Genomic DNA, 16538 nt, shown 5'->3' with positions numbered 1-16538 from the left:
AAAAAACTTTGTCTATGAATGTGACAAAGCTTACAAATATGTTTATTCTCTATAAATTTATATTTTTGGTGGTTTAGTGGAATACAGTACATAACAGAAAACTGTCAAATGAGCGGCACCTTTACTATATAAACTTTGATAACGTAATTAGCACTACTACTCTTTCTATTTCACATGCTTTCTGATTGTAACATACTTGTAGTGTTAGTTAATCCCATTCTTCCAGGTTCAAGCATCATAATAATTCCATTATCAACTGTTTCTAAGAACGTTGCAGTTTTCTCTAGGGTAACAGCTAACAAAGCGAGGCAAGTTCGGGATTCTTGGTTATGGTGGCTTCTGCTTCCTTTTAGGTGCAACTAAGTGTTACTGTCTATGAAATTACTATAAGTTCAAGAAATGACATTACTACTTACTGGTAATAATAATGATTATACTACTTTTTCAAGAAATGGTATTGCTATATACTCTTTTTATTTAATGCTTCTAAATGTTGCTCATGTTTCAGAGAGGGTATAAAAGAAAGTCTGGAGGTCGGAAGAGAAATCATCAATACAAGAATATAGATTTGCATGTCCCAAAAATGAATGGAGAAAAGAAAGTACGTTTAGATTTCGAGTGATCTTAATAATCACGTGAATAGTACCATCCCAAATTTAATAAAAACTATGCTTTACTTTAACAAAACCACGGTGTTATCGCATTTACATATTTTATCACACTAAGTTTTAATTACAGTTTTGTGTTTTCTTTAAGAGGAAAATGAGTATATAAAATTGTAAAAAATGTTACGTTCAAAAAAAAAAAATTAGCTTTCACCCACAATAAATTATTTCAAATGGTAAAAGATTTTAGTCTTTTAAACAAATAGCGGTCACGAATTCAATTGTGTATGAAAAAAACCCGTTAAAATCCCTTTGTAGAAGTGCAGTTGAAATATTTTATGTGCTTGGGTCCTAGTTTGAATCTGTAATAACCATCTTCTCTTAACTTAGCGTGTGTACGAATTTTACCAATTGATTATTTGAAACGTAAAACTTTTCGATTATACTTCTATACTTGTAAAATAAGATTAAATATTAATGATATACTTGTGAAAATAATAACAATAATTTAAGATAACACGAGGAGTAATGAATAAGAGAATTGATTGATTAGTATTTTGATGCAACCTCAGTTCTCAACCTTATTCACTCATTTGGCATATAAATTTACTAAGTTGAGGACATTCTTTGAGGATTAGAGGAAAGTTAAAGCATAATAGAATTCTTTGAGTGCACGCACCAAATGGCAAGAACCAATTCCAATATTGGTGAAGGACAATGCTTTTTATTCTCATTCATTTTTTATGGAAACCAATTTGGCTTTGATACTGATTAAAGAGAAGAACAAAAAATTTAGAAGTGACTCTTTTTTATTTGCTTGAAGAGAGAGGTAGGTATATGTTTGTCCCTTTTCCTTGACCGTTAATCTTTTAGGAATCCACTACTCCATCTTCTCAACTTCCAATTAACCACTTCAAAACTTCCCACTTTTCAATTACAATGTCCCACTCTCCCATGAAGAATCTCAAACTAGTCACACAACTACCTATAATTTCAAAGTGAGCCACTTCCACAATTTGGAATCATGTTCATTTCCAAAAAGAATATATGACTCAATTTAAGGAGAGAAAAACATAGCATAAATTAAAGACAATTTCTAAAAAATAATAAAAGTATTTAATATAGCTATATAAAATTTTGTAGCTTAATCTAACCAACTAAAGTCCTCAAATTTATTTTATTTTATTTTAAAATGGAGAGAATTATCATCTTACTTTCACTTGACTAATTGTTAGATCTTCAGATGTATAATTTACTAACATAGCTTAATAAATAAGCTAAAAGTACCATCAATGTGGTGTTGTAAGAGTTAGTAACACAACTCTTCCTTAATACTAGTACAAGGCTAGTATTATTTTGGATCAAGCTAAATATAACACGACTTTTTTGTTACTTTGTAGTTTGTTATGTGCATGAAGTTTCTACTGTACTTTGATTAGTATTTGTAGAAAAATTTATAATACACAGCAGGTGAAATATTCTCTCCAAACTACAATTTTCTCATACGCAATAGTAATAGATCAAACTCATTCAAATCTCTTAATTCATGGTTAAATATATTTTTGATTTCTATAAAAAATAAAAGTTTTAGTTTCTACTATTTTTCAAAATTTTAAAATGAAAAGAATTAAATATTAATTTTTTAAAATTCAAAAAATAAAGATAAGAGTAACGAAAACTTCAACATAAATCAAATTTTGAATTTTTTTTCAAAGAATTTTTTATAATGTTCTAAATATGTTTGCAAAATAATTATTCAATAAGACCAAAACATACAATTTTTTATATAAATGAAAAGCAAAATTTGATAATTTTTAGTGTTATTGAATGACATATTCTTGTATAGAATAAAACAAAAAATAAATGCTTATGACACACTCGATTACTTTCTAAATAGAACTTTTTGTCACCTACCTTGAATTTACAAAATAAGATATGTATGGGAAATAAAAACAAGGGGTGGTGATTAAGACCAAAAAAAAAACAAGGGGTGATGTTGAATACTTGACTTGAACGAAATTAAAACAAAGAAATTGTTTTTCTGACATTTTTCTTATTAACTCTGTGATTAGTAAAGGTAGAGATATGAACTGTATCAATTATCACAGTTCATACTAATCATCTTTTTGATTGTGAAATAAGTGAAGTTGAATAAAAAATTATTCTTACAAAAAATCAAATTTGAATTTTTTCAAATAATTTATCTTAAAAGAAATTAGTAATATTTTGGACATTTTATTTTCCTTGTTTTGTTGAAAAGACCATCAAATAAACAAAATTTGACATTAAAAAGGACCCACGAGAAATAAAGGTTCTCCACACCCACCCACATCACACTTCACCCTTTTCTTTCTCTCTTATGCTCAACACAACAAACAAGTATTGTGCTACACAATACTCTCTCTCTCTCTCTCTCTCAATCTTGTGTCAGTGTGAGTATTGTTGGCATGTGATATTTCTGACTCCCTCGTTTATCTGTCGGCGCTTTCACAACTCTCACACACACACCTCCCCTCCCTCCAAATTCCTTTTTTTTTTTTTTTTACTTTCTCTTTTTACTCTCTCTCTCTATCTGTTACTTTTACTACTACTGTGTTACTTAGTTAGTTAGGATTAGGACTAGTACTGTAGTAATTTGTCCCTTAAACTTCCCTTTCAAGTCTCAACCCGTGACACACACTTACACTTACACTGCGAACGTCATTTATTTATTTATATATAAATAAATAACAACACAACACAACACACTCATAATAACTCATTCTCATTCTCATTTTATAGAAAAAACAAAATGGCAGCAGCATTTCTGTGCGTCTTTCTCCTAATTGGAGCAACAATCAGCAACAACGCAGCAGCACATGACTATAACGATGCATTATCGAAGGCGATTCTCTTTTTCGAAGGACAACGATCGGGATTTCTACCACAAGATCAGAGACAGAAATGGCGTGCTAATTCCGGTTTGAGTGATGGATGGACTTATAACTTTGATCTTACCGGTGGTTATTACGACGCCGGTGATAACGTTAAATTTGGGTTTCCGATGGCATTTACAACTACAATGTTGGCTTGGAGTGTGATTGAATTCGGTGATAACATGCCTCCGAATGAACTCAGAAACGCTTTGGTCGCAATTCGTTGGAGTACTGATTATTTGCTTAAGACCGTTTCTCAACCTAACCGCATTTTCGTTCAGGTACTCTCACTTTGCATTTTGCTAAATCGTTTCTGTTGACTCACTCACGGACGGTTACACTTTTCAGTTTTCTTTCTCTCTCTCTCTCTCTCACACCAACTCACGCCTCTTTAATTAATTTTTTTTTGTTAATAATCAATTTATTAAAATGGGAAATAATCACTGGATAAAATGCCTTGTTCCTTCCTAGGTAGAAAGAAAGATATGTCATGTGTGATGATTTATTTCCATGCCCTTTCAGTTGATTAAACGTTAGTTACCGTTCTGCTATGGTTTTACACTCTCTTTGTTTCACAACCTTATAGGGAGTAGTATTTAATTAAACATTTTTCAACATAAAATTATCATAACTCTAATTATTGAAAAATACTGCTATGGATTTTTTGTAGAATACATATGGTTTGATAATTGCATTATAGAGGAAATTTGGTTAGGAGAAAAAAATTCATCATATGTATTCTACAAACTTTCAATAGAAATTGGTCACTACTCACTACTAAACGATTGATTGTGGGATCATCGATGTTCGAATTCCGACGTCCTACATATATCAATTGAGATAAATTCATCAGTAACTTTTATACTAACTCTAAAAATAAATTATATTTATTGAACAGTAAAATACTAAACACTGTATCAAACAACATTGTATATAATTATCTACCAACAATTCACATAATATTTGACATCAAATTTTTATTTTCAAACATCACTTATCTTATACTAATACAGTACTTACCTTTTTTTTAACCAAAAAATGGTAATTTTAATAATTAAATAATTTTATACCCTTTTACCAAAATAAGGAAAAAGTATTTTATATAGGAAATATTTTCCGGCTCATGACGTGGAGTGTGTGGACCACTAGGATGGCAAAAAAACCAATCCTGAGAGACTTACCCGAACTCAAACTCAAGTCAACAAGCGAAACCCGATTTGACTGAGTTTGAGTTTGGGTTCGGGTGACACCCGATAATATGGGTGTGAGTTTGGTATCAGTCAAACCCACATCCGAAACACATACACCCACCCGAAATATTTTATAGTTACCTAATTACCCCCATAGTCTCCTTCAATTTTCTTGGAAGACCTTAAATTTTAGTTGTAATTTAATTTCTTAAAAGTCTATGTTGTAATTTCTTGAAAGTCTATGTTTAAATTTTCTTGAAAGAATTTAATTTTAGTTGTAATTTATAAATTTAATTCAAAGTCTATTTTAGAATTAAATTTTTTTAAATTTGCAAATTATTTTCAAATGTTCTGCGGGTTTGGGTTTGGGTTTGGGTGGAAAAAACCCGAACTCAATGAGTGTGGGCGTGAATGTTGTTTTGTCACCCAAACAACCTTTAGATTTGGATTTTGGTGATGATTCGAGTATAAGTTTGATAAGTATCAAACCCGCACTCATAGGCGTCCGTTGGCATTCGTATGGACCACTTCCTATCCCTGAAGTCCGTGAATTTCATCGCCTTTGCAACTGTTCTTCTCAATAAATGTAAATTTTCGTTTGTTTACCTTTTTGGACCATAACTGTATATTATACGCCACCACGCGCCAAACATGCCAGTGTTCCTCACTTTCTATTTTATTTCTTTTTTAAAATATAGTTCTTCCATTTATATTAGTATTTCTTTTTACCAGAGTTAGCTATGTAAATCAAAATTTATACATGTAATCTTATCAAAAAAATAAAATAAAATTATACATGTAACTAAAAAAAGAAGCCAGTATTTTAATTTTAAACCTTATTTTCAAACTCCTTCAAATGTCTCAAAAAAAAATCTCAACTCAAACACTTGAGTTAGACTTTGAACATTTATCGAATGATTAAAATTAGCGCGAATAATTTAAATTTGATTATTAAATAACATTGTACATGGTACTACTAGGTGGGTGACCCAATTTCAGACCATAACTGTTGGGAGAGACCAGAAGACATGGACACAAGCAGGACAGTGTATGCGGTTGATGCACCTAACCCAGCTTCTGATGTCGCCGGAGAAACAGCTGCCGCACTTGCTGCTTCATCTATGGCATTCCGTTCATCGGATCCCGGTTATTCAGAGACATTACTCCGAAATGCTGTTAATGCCTTTCAATATGCAGATAATTACAGAGGTGCATACAGTGACAATGCCAATATTAAGGATGGTGCCTGCCCTTATTATTGTGATTTTGATGGATACCAGGTTAGTAATAATAATTGCTTTCAATTACTAGTATTGGCCTTTTCCTTTTTATAGGTATTCGATGATATCATTTTGAACTTTCCATTCAAGAGACTGAGAAAATGATATATGGACAAAGATATTGCAATGTATTCACGTGATCAAGGATTCTTACAAAATTGCATTAAATAGAAGCTATAAGAAAGACTTTAATTTTAGTTGATGAACAAATCAATACGTCTGTGATTTAGCATTTCTAATTAGTGTAACAAAAAAAAGTATATATTTACTTACAATTATTACAACAGGTACGTATGGGAAATAAAGTAAATATAAAAGAGAATAAAACAAGTCATGTGACGAAATAAGTTAAATAAATATAAGCGGTGGGGGTTTGGAGTTTTTTGCTCTCTTTTTTTACAAGTGCTCCCTTTTCTCTTGGTGTTACACTAATTTTATAGCGTATAGTTTTTGTTAAAATTACTGTGACAGTGATCTTTCAAAACTTGTGAGAATCGAGTTGTGAACATTTTAGTTGATTTTGTGTTTCGTCTTATTTGAAAATGAATAGATTTATAAAATGACGATGACACCTTTGTCTCTAGCTCACAATTTGTTTTAGTGAATGTGTGAACAATTAATTGATTATCTAATTAATTAATTAATTAAAAGTAATTCACTAGTCTTAATTCTCTTTAACGTGATCTCGACCCATAATGAAAGTGTTAGACTAATTGCATCTCGAGAATTTTTGGCACTATTCCAAACTGACATGCATTATGCTTCAATCACAATCAAATTAAATACTAGTAGGAAATTAGTTTAATTAAATTCGTAAACAATAATTAATTATATGTGTTGATTAATAACACAGATTTTGACATGTAATTTGTTTTGATGCATTGTATACAACAGGACGAATTGTTATGGGGAGCCGCATGGTTAAGGAGAGCGACGCAGGGTGACAATTTCCTCAACTACATTCAAAGCAATGGTAAAACACTTGGTGCTGAGGATAACATAAATGAGTTCGGTTGGGACAACAAGCATGCTGGCCTTAACGTTCTTGTCTCCAAGGTCACACCCTATTCTATTTCTATTCTATTATTGAAATCACACAAGCCAAATTTATAGACTAAATAGTCCTTTATCATTTTAGTTCCTAAGGTTTATACATCAAAATCGCAAAAAAAAAATCTCCGTGTCTTTTGTTTTGTTAGTAAATTTTCGGACATAATAACTAACAAAAGACATATTTGAAAATTAAACAAATTTATATGTGATTAGAACATGTATACACGTCTTTTGATATAGGAGTACTAATGTATGCTGATTAATAGTTAATAAATTGTACTTTTAGGAAGTGCTAGAAGGAAATGTAGAATCTCTTGAATCATACAAGACCTCAGCAGAGAGCTTCCTATGCACACTATTACCAGAAACATCAAGTTCACACATAGAGTACACTCCTGGTGGACTCATATACAGACCTGGTGGAAGCAACTTACAACATGCAACTTCAATTGCTTTTCTTGAATTGGTCTATGCAAATTACTTATCTCGCACGTCACAGACCATAAACTGTGGAAATGTTTATGTTAGTGCACAGACACTTCGGGAGCGTGCTAAGAAACAAGTTGATTACATTTTAGGTGACAATCCATTGGGTTTATCTTACATGGTTGGTTATGGTAATAACTATCCACAACGCATTCATCACCGTGGTTCATCTTTACCATCTATTAATGACCATCCTCAAAAGATTGCTTGCAAAGAAGGTTCCATTTACTTCAACTCAACAAATCCTAACCCAAATGTTCTTGTAGGAGCCATTGTGGGAGGACCTGCAGAAGATGATGTTTATGTGGATGACAGGGCTGATTTTAGAAAGTCTGAGCCAACCACATACATTAATGCACCATTTGTTGGGGTTTTAGCATATTTTGCTGCTAATTAATCCCATTACTCCTTAATTGGTCACTGGTATATGATTATTATATACAGATCTAAGTATGTTCTTTTGTAGATAGATATATATATATATATATAGGAAAGGTTAATGTGTCTCTCATCTTGAGAAAAGCAAGAAGGAAGAGGCTTCCTTGTGTTGTCTGGATACCTAGGAATTCTGCAGAATTTGAAGTGTCACAAAATATGTGACTTTTTCCATTGGATGGATGAAAAACAAGAACTTCTCGACTACTGTAATGTTTTTTTTCTTTCTTGAATTTGACAAGAATTGAGTGAGATTGTCATATTGTGGTTGTTTATTAGTAATTATCTTGAAGTTAGCGATGAAGCTTTTTGTTTTGATTGTGCTTTGTATGATTATTATGATATATGCATACTTCTTTTCTACTACTGAAAAGTGAAAACCGAAATACATTAGTAGTACTTATCTATTAGTATGAGCAAAAGTGACACTTGTGTAACAAAGGCAGTAGTATCAATTAAACTTAATAATATAATTTCTGGTGCAGTTGGAGAGTGATTAACTCAGCTACCACCCACATCATCACCACCAATCTATATTAATTGGTCTCATGAACTCAGGCACCGTATTGATCCGTATTTCTAGTTGTACTGAGATAGGTTTGCCATCGCACCGCATGCCAAACTCATTAATTATATCACTTTTTTGTGAGATTTTGATAAAGGATCTCTTATGCTTCACAGGAACACCAATGGGGCCTAATTAGGTAATTCGATAAATCAACTTAATGGCTGTGGCCCTGTAGGCTAGCACTCATGAATTTTGTCACCGAACAGAACACAGTTCATTTCTACTTCTGTCCCCTGTTTTTATTATTGCACAAGAGAATGGGATCCTCCACAAGGTACTTTGTACTTAAAACCTGTTAACTTATTAACTTAGAACACAAGTGATAGATATTTAGGTCTCTTAATTATTTGTTCCATTGTTTGACTCTGATCGGTGTATATGAAAAAATATATGTCGGAAGTTGACAACATCTTAAATGAATCACATTTATCTCATGGAATTAGTTGCAACAATTGTACATGATACCTTTGTCTACAACCAAAAAAAATACTTAATTACTACAATCAAAATCAGCTGTAGTTGTGACTAAGTTTTTTTAATACTTGAAATGGACATGTCTCTATACACAATTAAACTAATCACGAGAGAGGATTCTCAAGTTGAATTTTTTTTTGAGGAAATAATGTGGGTTTCTAGACCATTAGATTATAAATATAGGACAATATTTAAATTTAAAAGAAATGAACAAAAGTTGATAGATGGTTGAGATGTGAAAATTGAGGAAAATTGAGAGGAAATAAATTGAGAGGATTCATTCTCACTAATCACTTGCATCAAGTAGCATTATGTAAATGACATTTTTACTCAAAAAAATTGTTATATTTCTATTTACTATGGCTTGAGTTCAAATTTTAGGATTATTGGTTTAGAGATTTGTATCATTTCATTCAATTATCTTAAATGATTATGAATTGGTTTGTGATCAGGGACGGATCCAGAAATCAATCACATGGGGGGTTGAATTTCTTTTTTTAATAATAAATAATAGAGTTAAATATATTTTTTGTCCTTATAAAATAACGAGTTTTTATGTTTAGTCCTATTAAATTTTAACTGAAAATATTCTCTAAAATCTTATAGTTTCGTAAGAATAGTCCCTATTTTCAAATATTTTTACAAAAAATTGATACTTTTAGTCCTCAAAATAATTGCTATAAAATACAAATATGGACTAAAAGTAAATTTTTTGAAGGACAAAACTTAAAAACTCTTAATTTTATAAAGACAAAAAATATATTTAACTCAAAATTATAAGATAAAATCACAATAATTTATTTAGAAGCACCTAAAACAAGAGTCGGTAAATTAAAAGGTGTCATTAGCAACTAATATACATTAAAAGTTATACATATTAATTAACATATATGCATAGGGGAGGGGGGGTTGGAGCCCCTGCTTGCCCCCCCTTGGGTCCGTCCTGTTTGTGATAAAATAAAATTCAAATTGACCATATTTAAGGTTTGGTTTTCTTCAGATTAATTTTTCCCCCACCAAATCCACCCAATGAGACTTAGGGGAGTGTATTTGATTAGGATTTTGACGGACAATTTTAACAAAAAAAATCTTGAAGATTTTAAAAGATTTTATAGGATTGTATAGACTTTTAAGACTTTTTTAAAAGACTTTTTACAATCAGGATTTTCCAATTTGGATTTTAAAAGACTTTAATGGATTTTATAATACAGATTTTTAAGATTTCAATTGACTTTATGGATTTTTAATATTGAAAAAAACTTTCCATTCTTGGTGAAAAAGAAAAAGAAGTGAATGAAAAAAAAATAATTAAGGCTGCCACACCAATGACCAAACCAGTTGAATGATAATTAACGTGAAAAAAACAAGTACATCCCTTCCTTTTGATTTGGAGATACAAGGAAAAAAAATTATGAATCGATCATAGATTCATAATATATAATAAAGAAAGAAAGAAAACAACAATAAATTGAAAAAATTAAAATCGATCATAGATTCATAATATATAAGAAAGAAAGAAAACAACAATGAATTGAAAAAATTAAAATCAATGGGCAATAATATATATGAACAATATTGAGTACACTTGTATGCATGTCCATTGTCATTCAAAAGAAATCACCATGAAGAAATTTGAAAGAGATTGAACGGGAGTTGACGGTGAAAAGAAAATCAGAATACTGGTAATGTTCTATTCTGTAGAAGGGAAAAAAAGTCTTGAAATATTATAAAAAGTCTCATGGGTTTGGGAGAGATTGTTGGATGATTGTTTTGTGTGTATTTTCAACTAAAAAGTCCATCAAAATCCATTGCAAAGAAGAATCCATCAAAATCCGTAGACTTTTGAATACCAATAGACATTTTAAAAGTGGCAAGAAATCTCAATTGAATACCAACAGATTTTGTTGCCCTGAAAAAAAAAATTTTAATTGTCTTAATTGAATACCACAAGATTTATTTAACTTTTCTAAAAGTCTTGATTGAATACCACAAGATTTTTTTATCATAAGAAAGTCTTTTAAAATCCTATAAAATCCTAATCCAATACACCCCCTTTAGTATGAGCATGATGTGCCAACATTTGGAGAGTAAGTACATGAATACTCTTTGGTGGAGGTTGATCCATTCTCACAATTTTTTTGTTGCTTAAAAAATGAAAGTTGAAGAATTTATAAATGAAATGACTCATAAACCTAATACCTTAAAAATAAATATATGATGTAATTACTTTTGGTCTAATGTTGATGATTCTCCCACATTCTCATAACCCAACACACACCAACCACAATTTCATTTATAAATTCTTCAACTTCTACTTTTTTAAGCAATGTAAAATTATAACCCCACACTTGCTACACAACAATCTCTCTTTCAATTGTCGGTGATTAAAGGAACTGTTCGAACCAACTTTGATACCACTATAGGGTCATGAGCAAGAACAATCATACAAGTGAGTTTGACACCACATATTTATCAAAACTTTAAGTCATTAAAATAATGAGTCATCTAATTTAAAAAATGGTCAACCTCTATTTTTCTAAACAACGTGAGAATTCTAACCTCCCACTTGTAACACAAAAATTGTTGATTGCTAGTCATTTTCAACTACAAAACCTTCTACTTGGTACTGACAAAGAGAAGAACAAAGAAAACAATTTATTTCATGTGAGAACACAAATAAATTCTTCCCTCTCAACTATAATGACATACATATTTCAAAAAGTTAAAAAGAAATATTGAAATTCAACAGAGGATTTCTTTTTTGACAAAATTCATAAGAGGACATATATTAATAAAGATAAAAGGGGGTGTAAAATAGCCTCCACAAGTCGTAAGTACTGGTCCAAAATTAAGAAGCCCAAAAGCCCAATGATGATGATACGACGCCGTGTAGTAAAGTAGCTGGTTTTTCTCTCTCTCTCTCTCTCTCTCTCTCTCGTTGTTATGAAATGATAGTCTGAAGTGAAGTAAAAAAAAAGAAAAAGGAAAAAAGAGAGAAAGAGAAATGAGCTTAACATCGACGGCAGCGTACGTTGCTCGGCGAGCGGCGCAGAAGGAGAAGGTTCGGATTCTCTACCGCCGTGCCCTCAAAGACACTCTCAACTGGGCCGTACATCGCCACCTCTTCTACGAAGACGTATCCATCTCTTCACTCTCATTCATTTAATTCCCCAATTTCATTTTCAATTTGAATTCATCTTTAATCTGATTCCTTTCTCTTTCTCTCCCTTTTCAGGCTTCAAATCTCCGCGATAGGTTCGAGCAAAACAAACACGTGGTGAGTTTCCCTCTTCTCGAGATCATCCAATTTTGCACTTGCATTCACCCTAATTTGGTTCTACAATTTCATAATTAAACCGCATTTTTGGTACTGTGTTGTGATTGGAATGTTCCATTTTCTATATAACAAATCTGATGTTGACCGTTGTATTGGATGTATAATGTACAGGAAGATCCCGATACCATTGATAGGTTGATAGTGGATGCTGAAGCTAGCTACAATAAGTGGCGCCATCCTGATCCTTATATTGGTAAACAAATCATACACTCAAGATTTGATTTCTTTTATTATACCTAGTAGCTCACGAATTTTAGGTAATTATACATGGTTGAAAAATCATCTGAATATTATGTTGTTATATTTAATTGTAAGATTTATGAAATGTAATGTTGTTTCGCCTAGGTAGATGGATGTAGTTGTTCAAAAATTGAGTTTTGCTATTCAAAAAGGTTTAGCGGCGCAGCTTGTTGCCCGTCTACCTTTTGTTCATATGTAATTATTATAATTATAATATATATAATCTGAAACACAAAGCTTAGCTAAATTGTAAGATTTATGAAATGTTCACAGTAATCAGTACCTTTGTTTGTCACTGTAACTCAACTATTAAACTTCGAAAGAAAGTCATTCGTATGAAACATTTCATTCACCTCAGCTACAATCCGCCTTCGGGCAAAGGCACAATGGCAATGTATTGCCCATTTGTTTTAGTTTTTCTAGTCTTGGGGGTTGATTTTAGTTCCTTGCTTTACAGAGTTTGTAAAATTCTACTAATTTTAATATTTCTTTCATGCCTTACTATTTAATGCTATTCTGATACTACCTTTTGTTATTGTTATTTCTGCTGTTTAATAGTTCCATGGGCACCTGGTGGTTCCAAGTTTACTCGCAACCCACCTCCACCTGAAGGGGTAAGTCATTATGGTTATGTACTTAGTTTATCTTTTCCTTTTTTATTTGCGCCTCTTATTTCATTCTTGTATACATACACACTATACATATGAATGTGTGTGTTTGTGGAGTTTAGGACAAGTTTGTTCATTCAGTGAGAGAGATATACATAGAGCCCTATGCAAGATGCTAACAGATGCATGTAGCCCTGCATTTTTCTCTTGCCAAGAGGACTGTGTTGCTATCTCAGCTCATGACCCTGTCATTAAGAGTATCGCAAAATGGCCCAAATATCTGTTTGTTCATGTGTATTTTAAAATCTCTTTGTAAAATGTATTGAACTTTTCTGTGGTTGTTAAGTGAAGTGACAAACCTGATTTCCATATCGCTGAGAATAAGTGTGCTCCATCCCAACTCTGAAAGTGAAACTATACACTAATGTGTGTGTGTGTGTGTGTGATGATATTACAAGTTACCATAATGATTCCCTTCATAATGTTTCTCTCTATCCCAATTAGTGGATAATTAAATCAGTTTTAATTATTGAACAAGCAATGGAATGCTTGAAACAGTCCTACTGATATGTCAGATTGTCATAATAATATAATAATGAAGATGAAGAAGGCTATGAAATTGATATGTTTATAGTTATAAGAAGGGGTCTCATAAGGGGGGAGACTAACTTGTAAATAAAAATGGGTGGGAATGTTAGTTGGAGGAAAAAGAGAACCAATTTGTTATAGAGAGCTGTTCAGAAGGAGAGAAGGGGTCTTGTACTCTTGTGTGTTTCCATATCAGTTTCAACTTGTAGCTAGGAACCATGGAGTTTACTTGTTTGATCTTACTTTCAATATTTTCTTCTACCTTGTCCATAGTGCATAGGGGTGTTCACATGACACATCCAGACCATCCAAAAACAGCTAACCGAAAATATTCTCTTATAAAGTTAACACCTATTAAGTATACTAAAATATTTTATAAACTGTTTGTGGGGACAGTTGCCTCCATTGCACTGAACATGCATTTGCCTCTGCTTTGGTTGAGAGGTTAGGAGAGGGAGAATTTAGTGTATGCAACCCCAACTGGCTTCACAACGAATTAATGCTCTAGTGCATTAGGTCAGTCAGTTGAATGTTCATTCAGCCAAACTTAGCTCCTTGATAGAAATTGTTGCGGGTATCCCTGAGTCCTTCTCAGACCTGCAGACTGAGGTGCGAGAGGCATTCCAGCAGCAACACAAACATACAGAATTGCTGACTGATCTCACTACTCCTTTAATAGGAATGGTGGAGGCAAGTTGATTTAGATCCCATTGAAAAAAAAAATGGAATTCTGGTGCTCACTGAAGAATAGTCCTAGTGGGAAAAGATGGAACATATTTTGGGGGAGTTTATCATCAGGTAGTGTGTTAACAAATGCATTACAACCCAGCTTGACCCACCACGCATTGTATTTTATTTTATAAAAAATAATTATTAAATAAAGGGATAAAGTGAGGCAACCAGTATTCCTGTACGAACCCTGCTTGAGCTCGCATTGCCCTACTGTTAAATGAGTTGGTTCAAAATAATGTTGGCAAATGTGAGGCATTGATCCGGTCCACTAGTGTATCAGGTTCTACTAAAGAGGAGCAGTTTTAGGAGTTAAAATAGGGAGAATTAGTTAAGGAGTTTGTTAGTTGTTTAGTTAGAGAAATATTTGTATAAATAGGGGATTTATGGAGTTAAAGAGGTATCTTTTGAAATTTGTAAAATTTCTGAATAGAGTAGCAACTCGATTGTCAAAGGAAACTCTTGGAAGAGAGATTCTCTACTATCATTTCCTAATTTCATAATAATAATATTCTTTCTATTCCATTCTATTCTTTGGTTTCTAACAATCGGCATCAATCATTTTTAGAGTTAACCCACTTGGGGTTGGTCGAGTGGTGTTGGCTTGGGCCCTTGGAGTATGCTCCTCTCAAGGTCTCAGGTTTGATTCCCACTGGTGCCAATTTCGGTGGGCTAAGTCCATACAGAGCAAAAAAACTCTGGCTTTAAATGGGGCCCCCGCAAGTAGGCGGTGAGATTGGTCCCCTTGGATTAGTCGGTCCTAAGGCCGGATACCAAGTTTTCAAAAAAAATCATTTTTAGAGTTTTAAATTATTTTCAAGTATTAATCCACAGTAACTCTTTATTACCCTTGAAATCGCAATAACACAATCACTTTGTTAGATAAGAATTGTTCCTTTCATAAATTTACTTCATTTGTGTGACAAGTTCCTATTGCTAGGCTTTTATCACACTCTCCAGGCCCATCTTATAAAATCTATCTACCACCCCCCATGTGTAGCTAATATCAAGGTCTTGCAATATAGATCAATAACAAGGTCATTTGTTGTTTTTCCATTATTGATCAGATAGGATATATTCATAAAATATGATAACAATTGATGAATATAGAAAAGAATAGGAGTCCGATTCTCCATTTGTGAGTACAGCTGTTGTCCTTGTTGTGCTGTATGCCGCATTTTTTTATGCTCCTTGTTTGTTTTCTTCTGTTTCTTATAAGAGCCTTATATCTGTTCCAATATATATGTTGCTCTAGAATGTGCCTTCTTTCTGACTGAATTTGTTATTATGTTCTTGATGCAGATTGAGATAATTTATGATTATGGCCGTGAAGACAACAACTAAAACCTTTTTTTTCTTTCACCATTTGCAATCAATAAAGGTTTTCAATCAAATTGTTCAGTATTACTAGATTTTGGATTAAATCACTTTCATGTACTTGTATGTGATATAAATTTAACAGCCGATACGGATTGAGTCCATGCTTATGATGTCGAAGATATTTAATCGCTTCTGAACATGTTGGTTCCTGGAACATTGAATGTGTTAAGCCAATGTCATTTGAACTTGTTAGTTCGTGTTGGGAGTTTTTAATAAATAAAACTTGTTGCATAAATTGTCTGCAAAATTCTTACTTTTTGGTCTCTTCCGGATTTCCTTGCAAGTTGCAACCTAACCTTATGATAGCTATATAGCTCTGCTATGATGCTATTATGGTGGTTGGTGCGGGTTTATGTATGGATATTGGTCAACCCGGTGACTCACTCTAACCCAAAACGTTTGGTTCTTATGTTTTTAACTTGGGTGAACTTGAACCAGTCCAACCAAACGTGTGGTTCTGATGTTTTTAGCTTGGTTGGGTACCTAATTTATGATATCCAATGTCTCGCTCAAAGAAATTTGTGATTTATTTTATTTTTTGGCAATGCAGTTAAAGACTTTATTGTGAAGAATCTATAAGTATTTAAGATTAAGTGCTGAATTTTTAAATAATGAAATTCAGACTGAGTTTTAAATTTTTTACAAAATTA

At 32.4% G+C, this 16538-nt stretch overlaps 2 protein-coding genes across 2 annotated transcripts; both read left to right on the top strand.

Moving 5' to 3' along the window:
* Positions 1-2964: 2964 nt before the first annotated feature.
* LOC123899053 (endoglucanase 24-like) lies at positions 2965-8262 on the top strand. The gene is made up of 4 exons (XM_045950104.1): positions 2965-3801; positions 5691-5990; positions 6885-7046; positions 7330-8262. Exons 1-4 carry the CDS (start codon positions 3397-3399, stop codon positions 7924-7926), a joined length of 1464 nt encoding a protein of 487 aa, XP_045806060.1. The 5' UTR covers positions 2965-3396; the 3' UTR covers positions 7927-8262.
* A 3672-nt stretch (positions 8263-11934) lies between these two features.
* On the top strand, positions 11935-16123 carry LOC123899474 (NADH dehydrogenase [ubiquinone] 1 beta subcomplex subunit 9). Its single transcript, XM_045950609.1, has 5 exons — positions 11935-12142; positions 12242-12283; positions 12455-12536; positions 13142-13197; positions 15811-16123. The coding sequence occupies exons 1-5, from the start codon at positions 12011-12013 to the stop codon at positions 15850-15852; spliced, it is 354 nt and encodes a 117-aa protein (XP_045806565.1). The 5' UTR covers positions 11935-12010; the 3' UTR covers positions 15853-16123.
* Positions 16124-16538: the final 415 nt, after the last annotated feature.

This window comes from Trifolium pratense, linkage group LG7 (genome assembly GCF_020283565.1).
Source record: "Trifolium pratense cultivar HEN17-A07 linkage group LG7, ARS_RC_1.1, whole genome shotgun sequence".
Lineage (NCBI taxonomy): Eukaryota > Viridiplantae > Streptophyta > Magnoliopsida > Fabales > Fabaceae > Trifolium > Trifolium pratense.
Note: the sequence above shows the minus strand (reverse complement) of the source record. Positions and strands in the feature narration are given on the sequence as shown.

Excerpts from the sequence above, each read along its gene's own strand:
- LOC123899053 (XM_045950104.1), top strand. The coding sequence starts at position 3,397 with ATGGCAGCAGCATTTCTGTGCGTCTTTCTCCTAATTGGAGCAACAATC. Across the intron at positions 3,802-5,690 it reads CTAACCGCATTTTCGTTCAG|GTGGGTGACCCAATTTCAGA; the intron begins GTACTCTCACTT and ends TGGTACTACTAG. Across the intron at positions 7,047-7,329 it reads TTAACGTTCTTGTCTCCAAG|GAAGTGCTAGAAGGAAATGT; the intron begins GTCACACCCTAT and ends TTGTACTTTTAG.
- LOC123899474 (XM_045950609.1), top strand. The coding sequence starts at position 12,011 with ATGAGCTTAACATCGACGGCAGCGTACGTTGCTCGGCGAGCGGCGCAG. Across the intron at positions 12,537-13,141 it reads CCATCCTGATCCTTATATTG|TTCCATGGGCACCTGGTGGT; the intron begins GTAAACAAATCA and ends GCTGTTTAATAG. Across the intron at positions 13,198-15,810 it reads ACCCACCTCCACCTGAAGGG|ATTGAGATAATTTATGATTA; the intron begins GTAAGTCATTAT and ends TTCTTGATGCAG.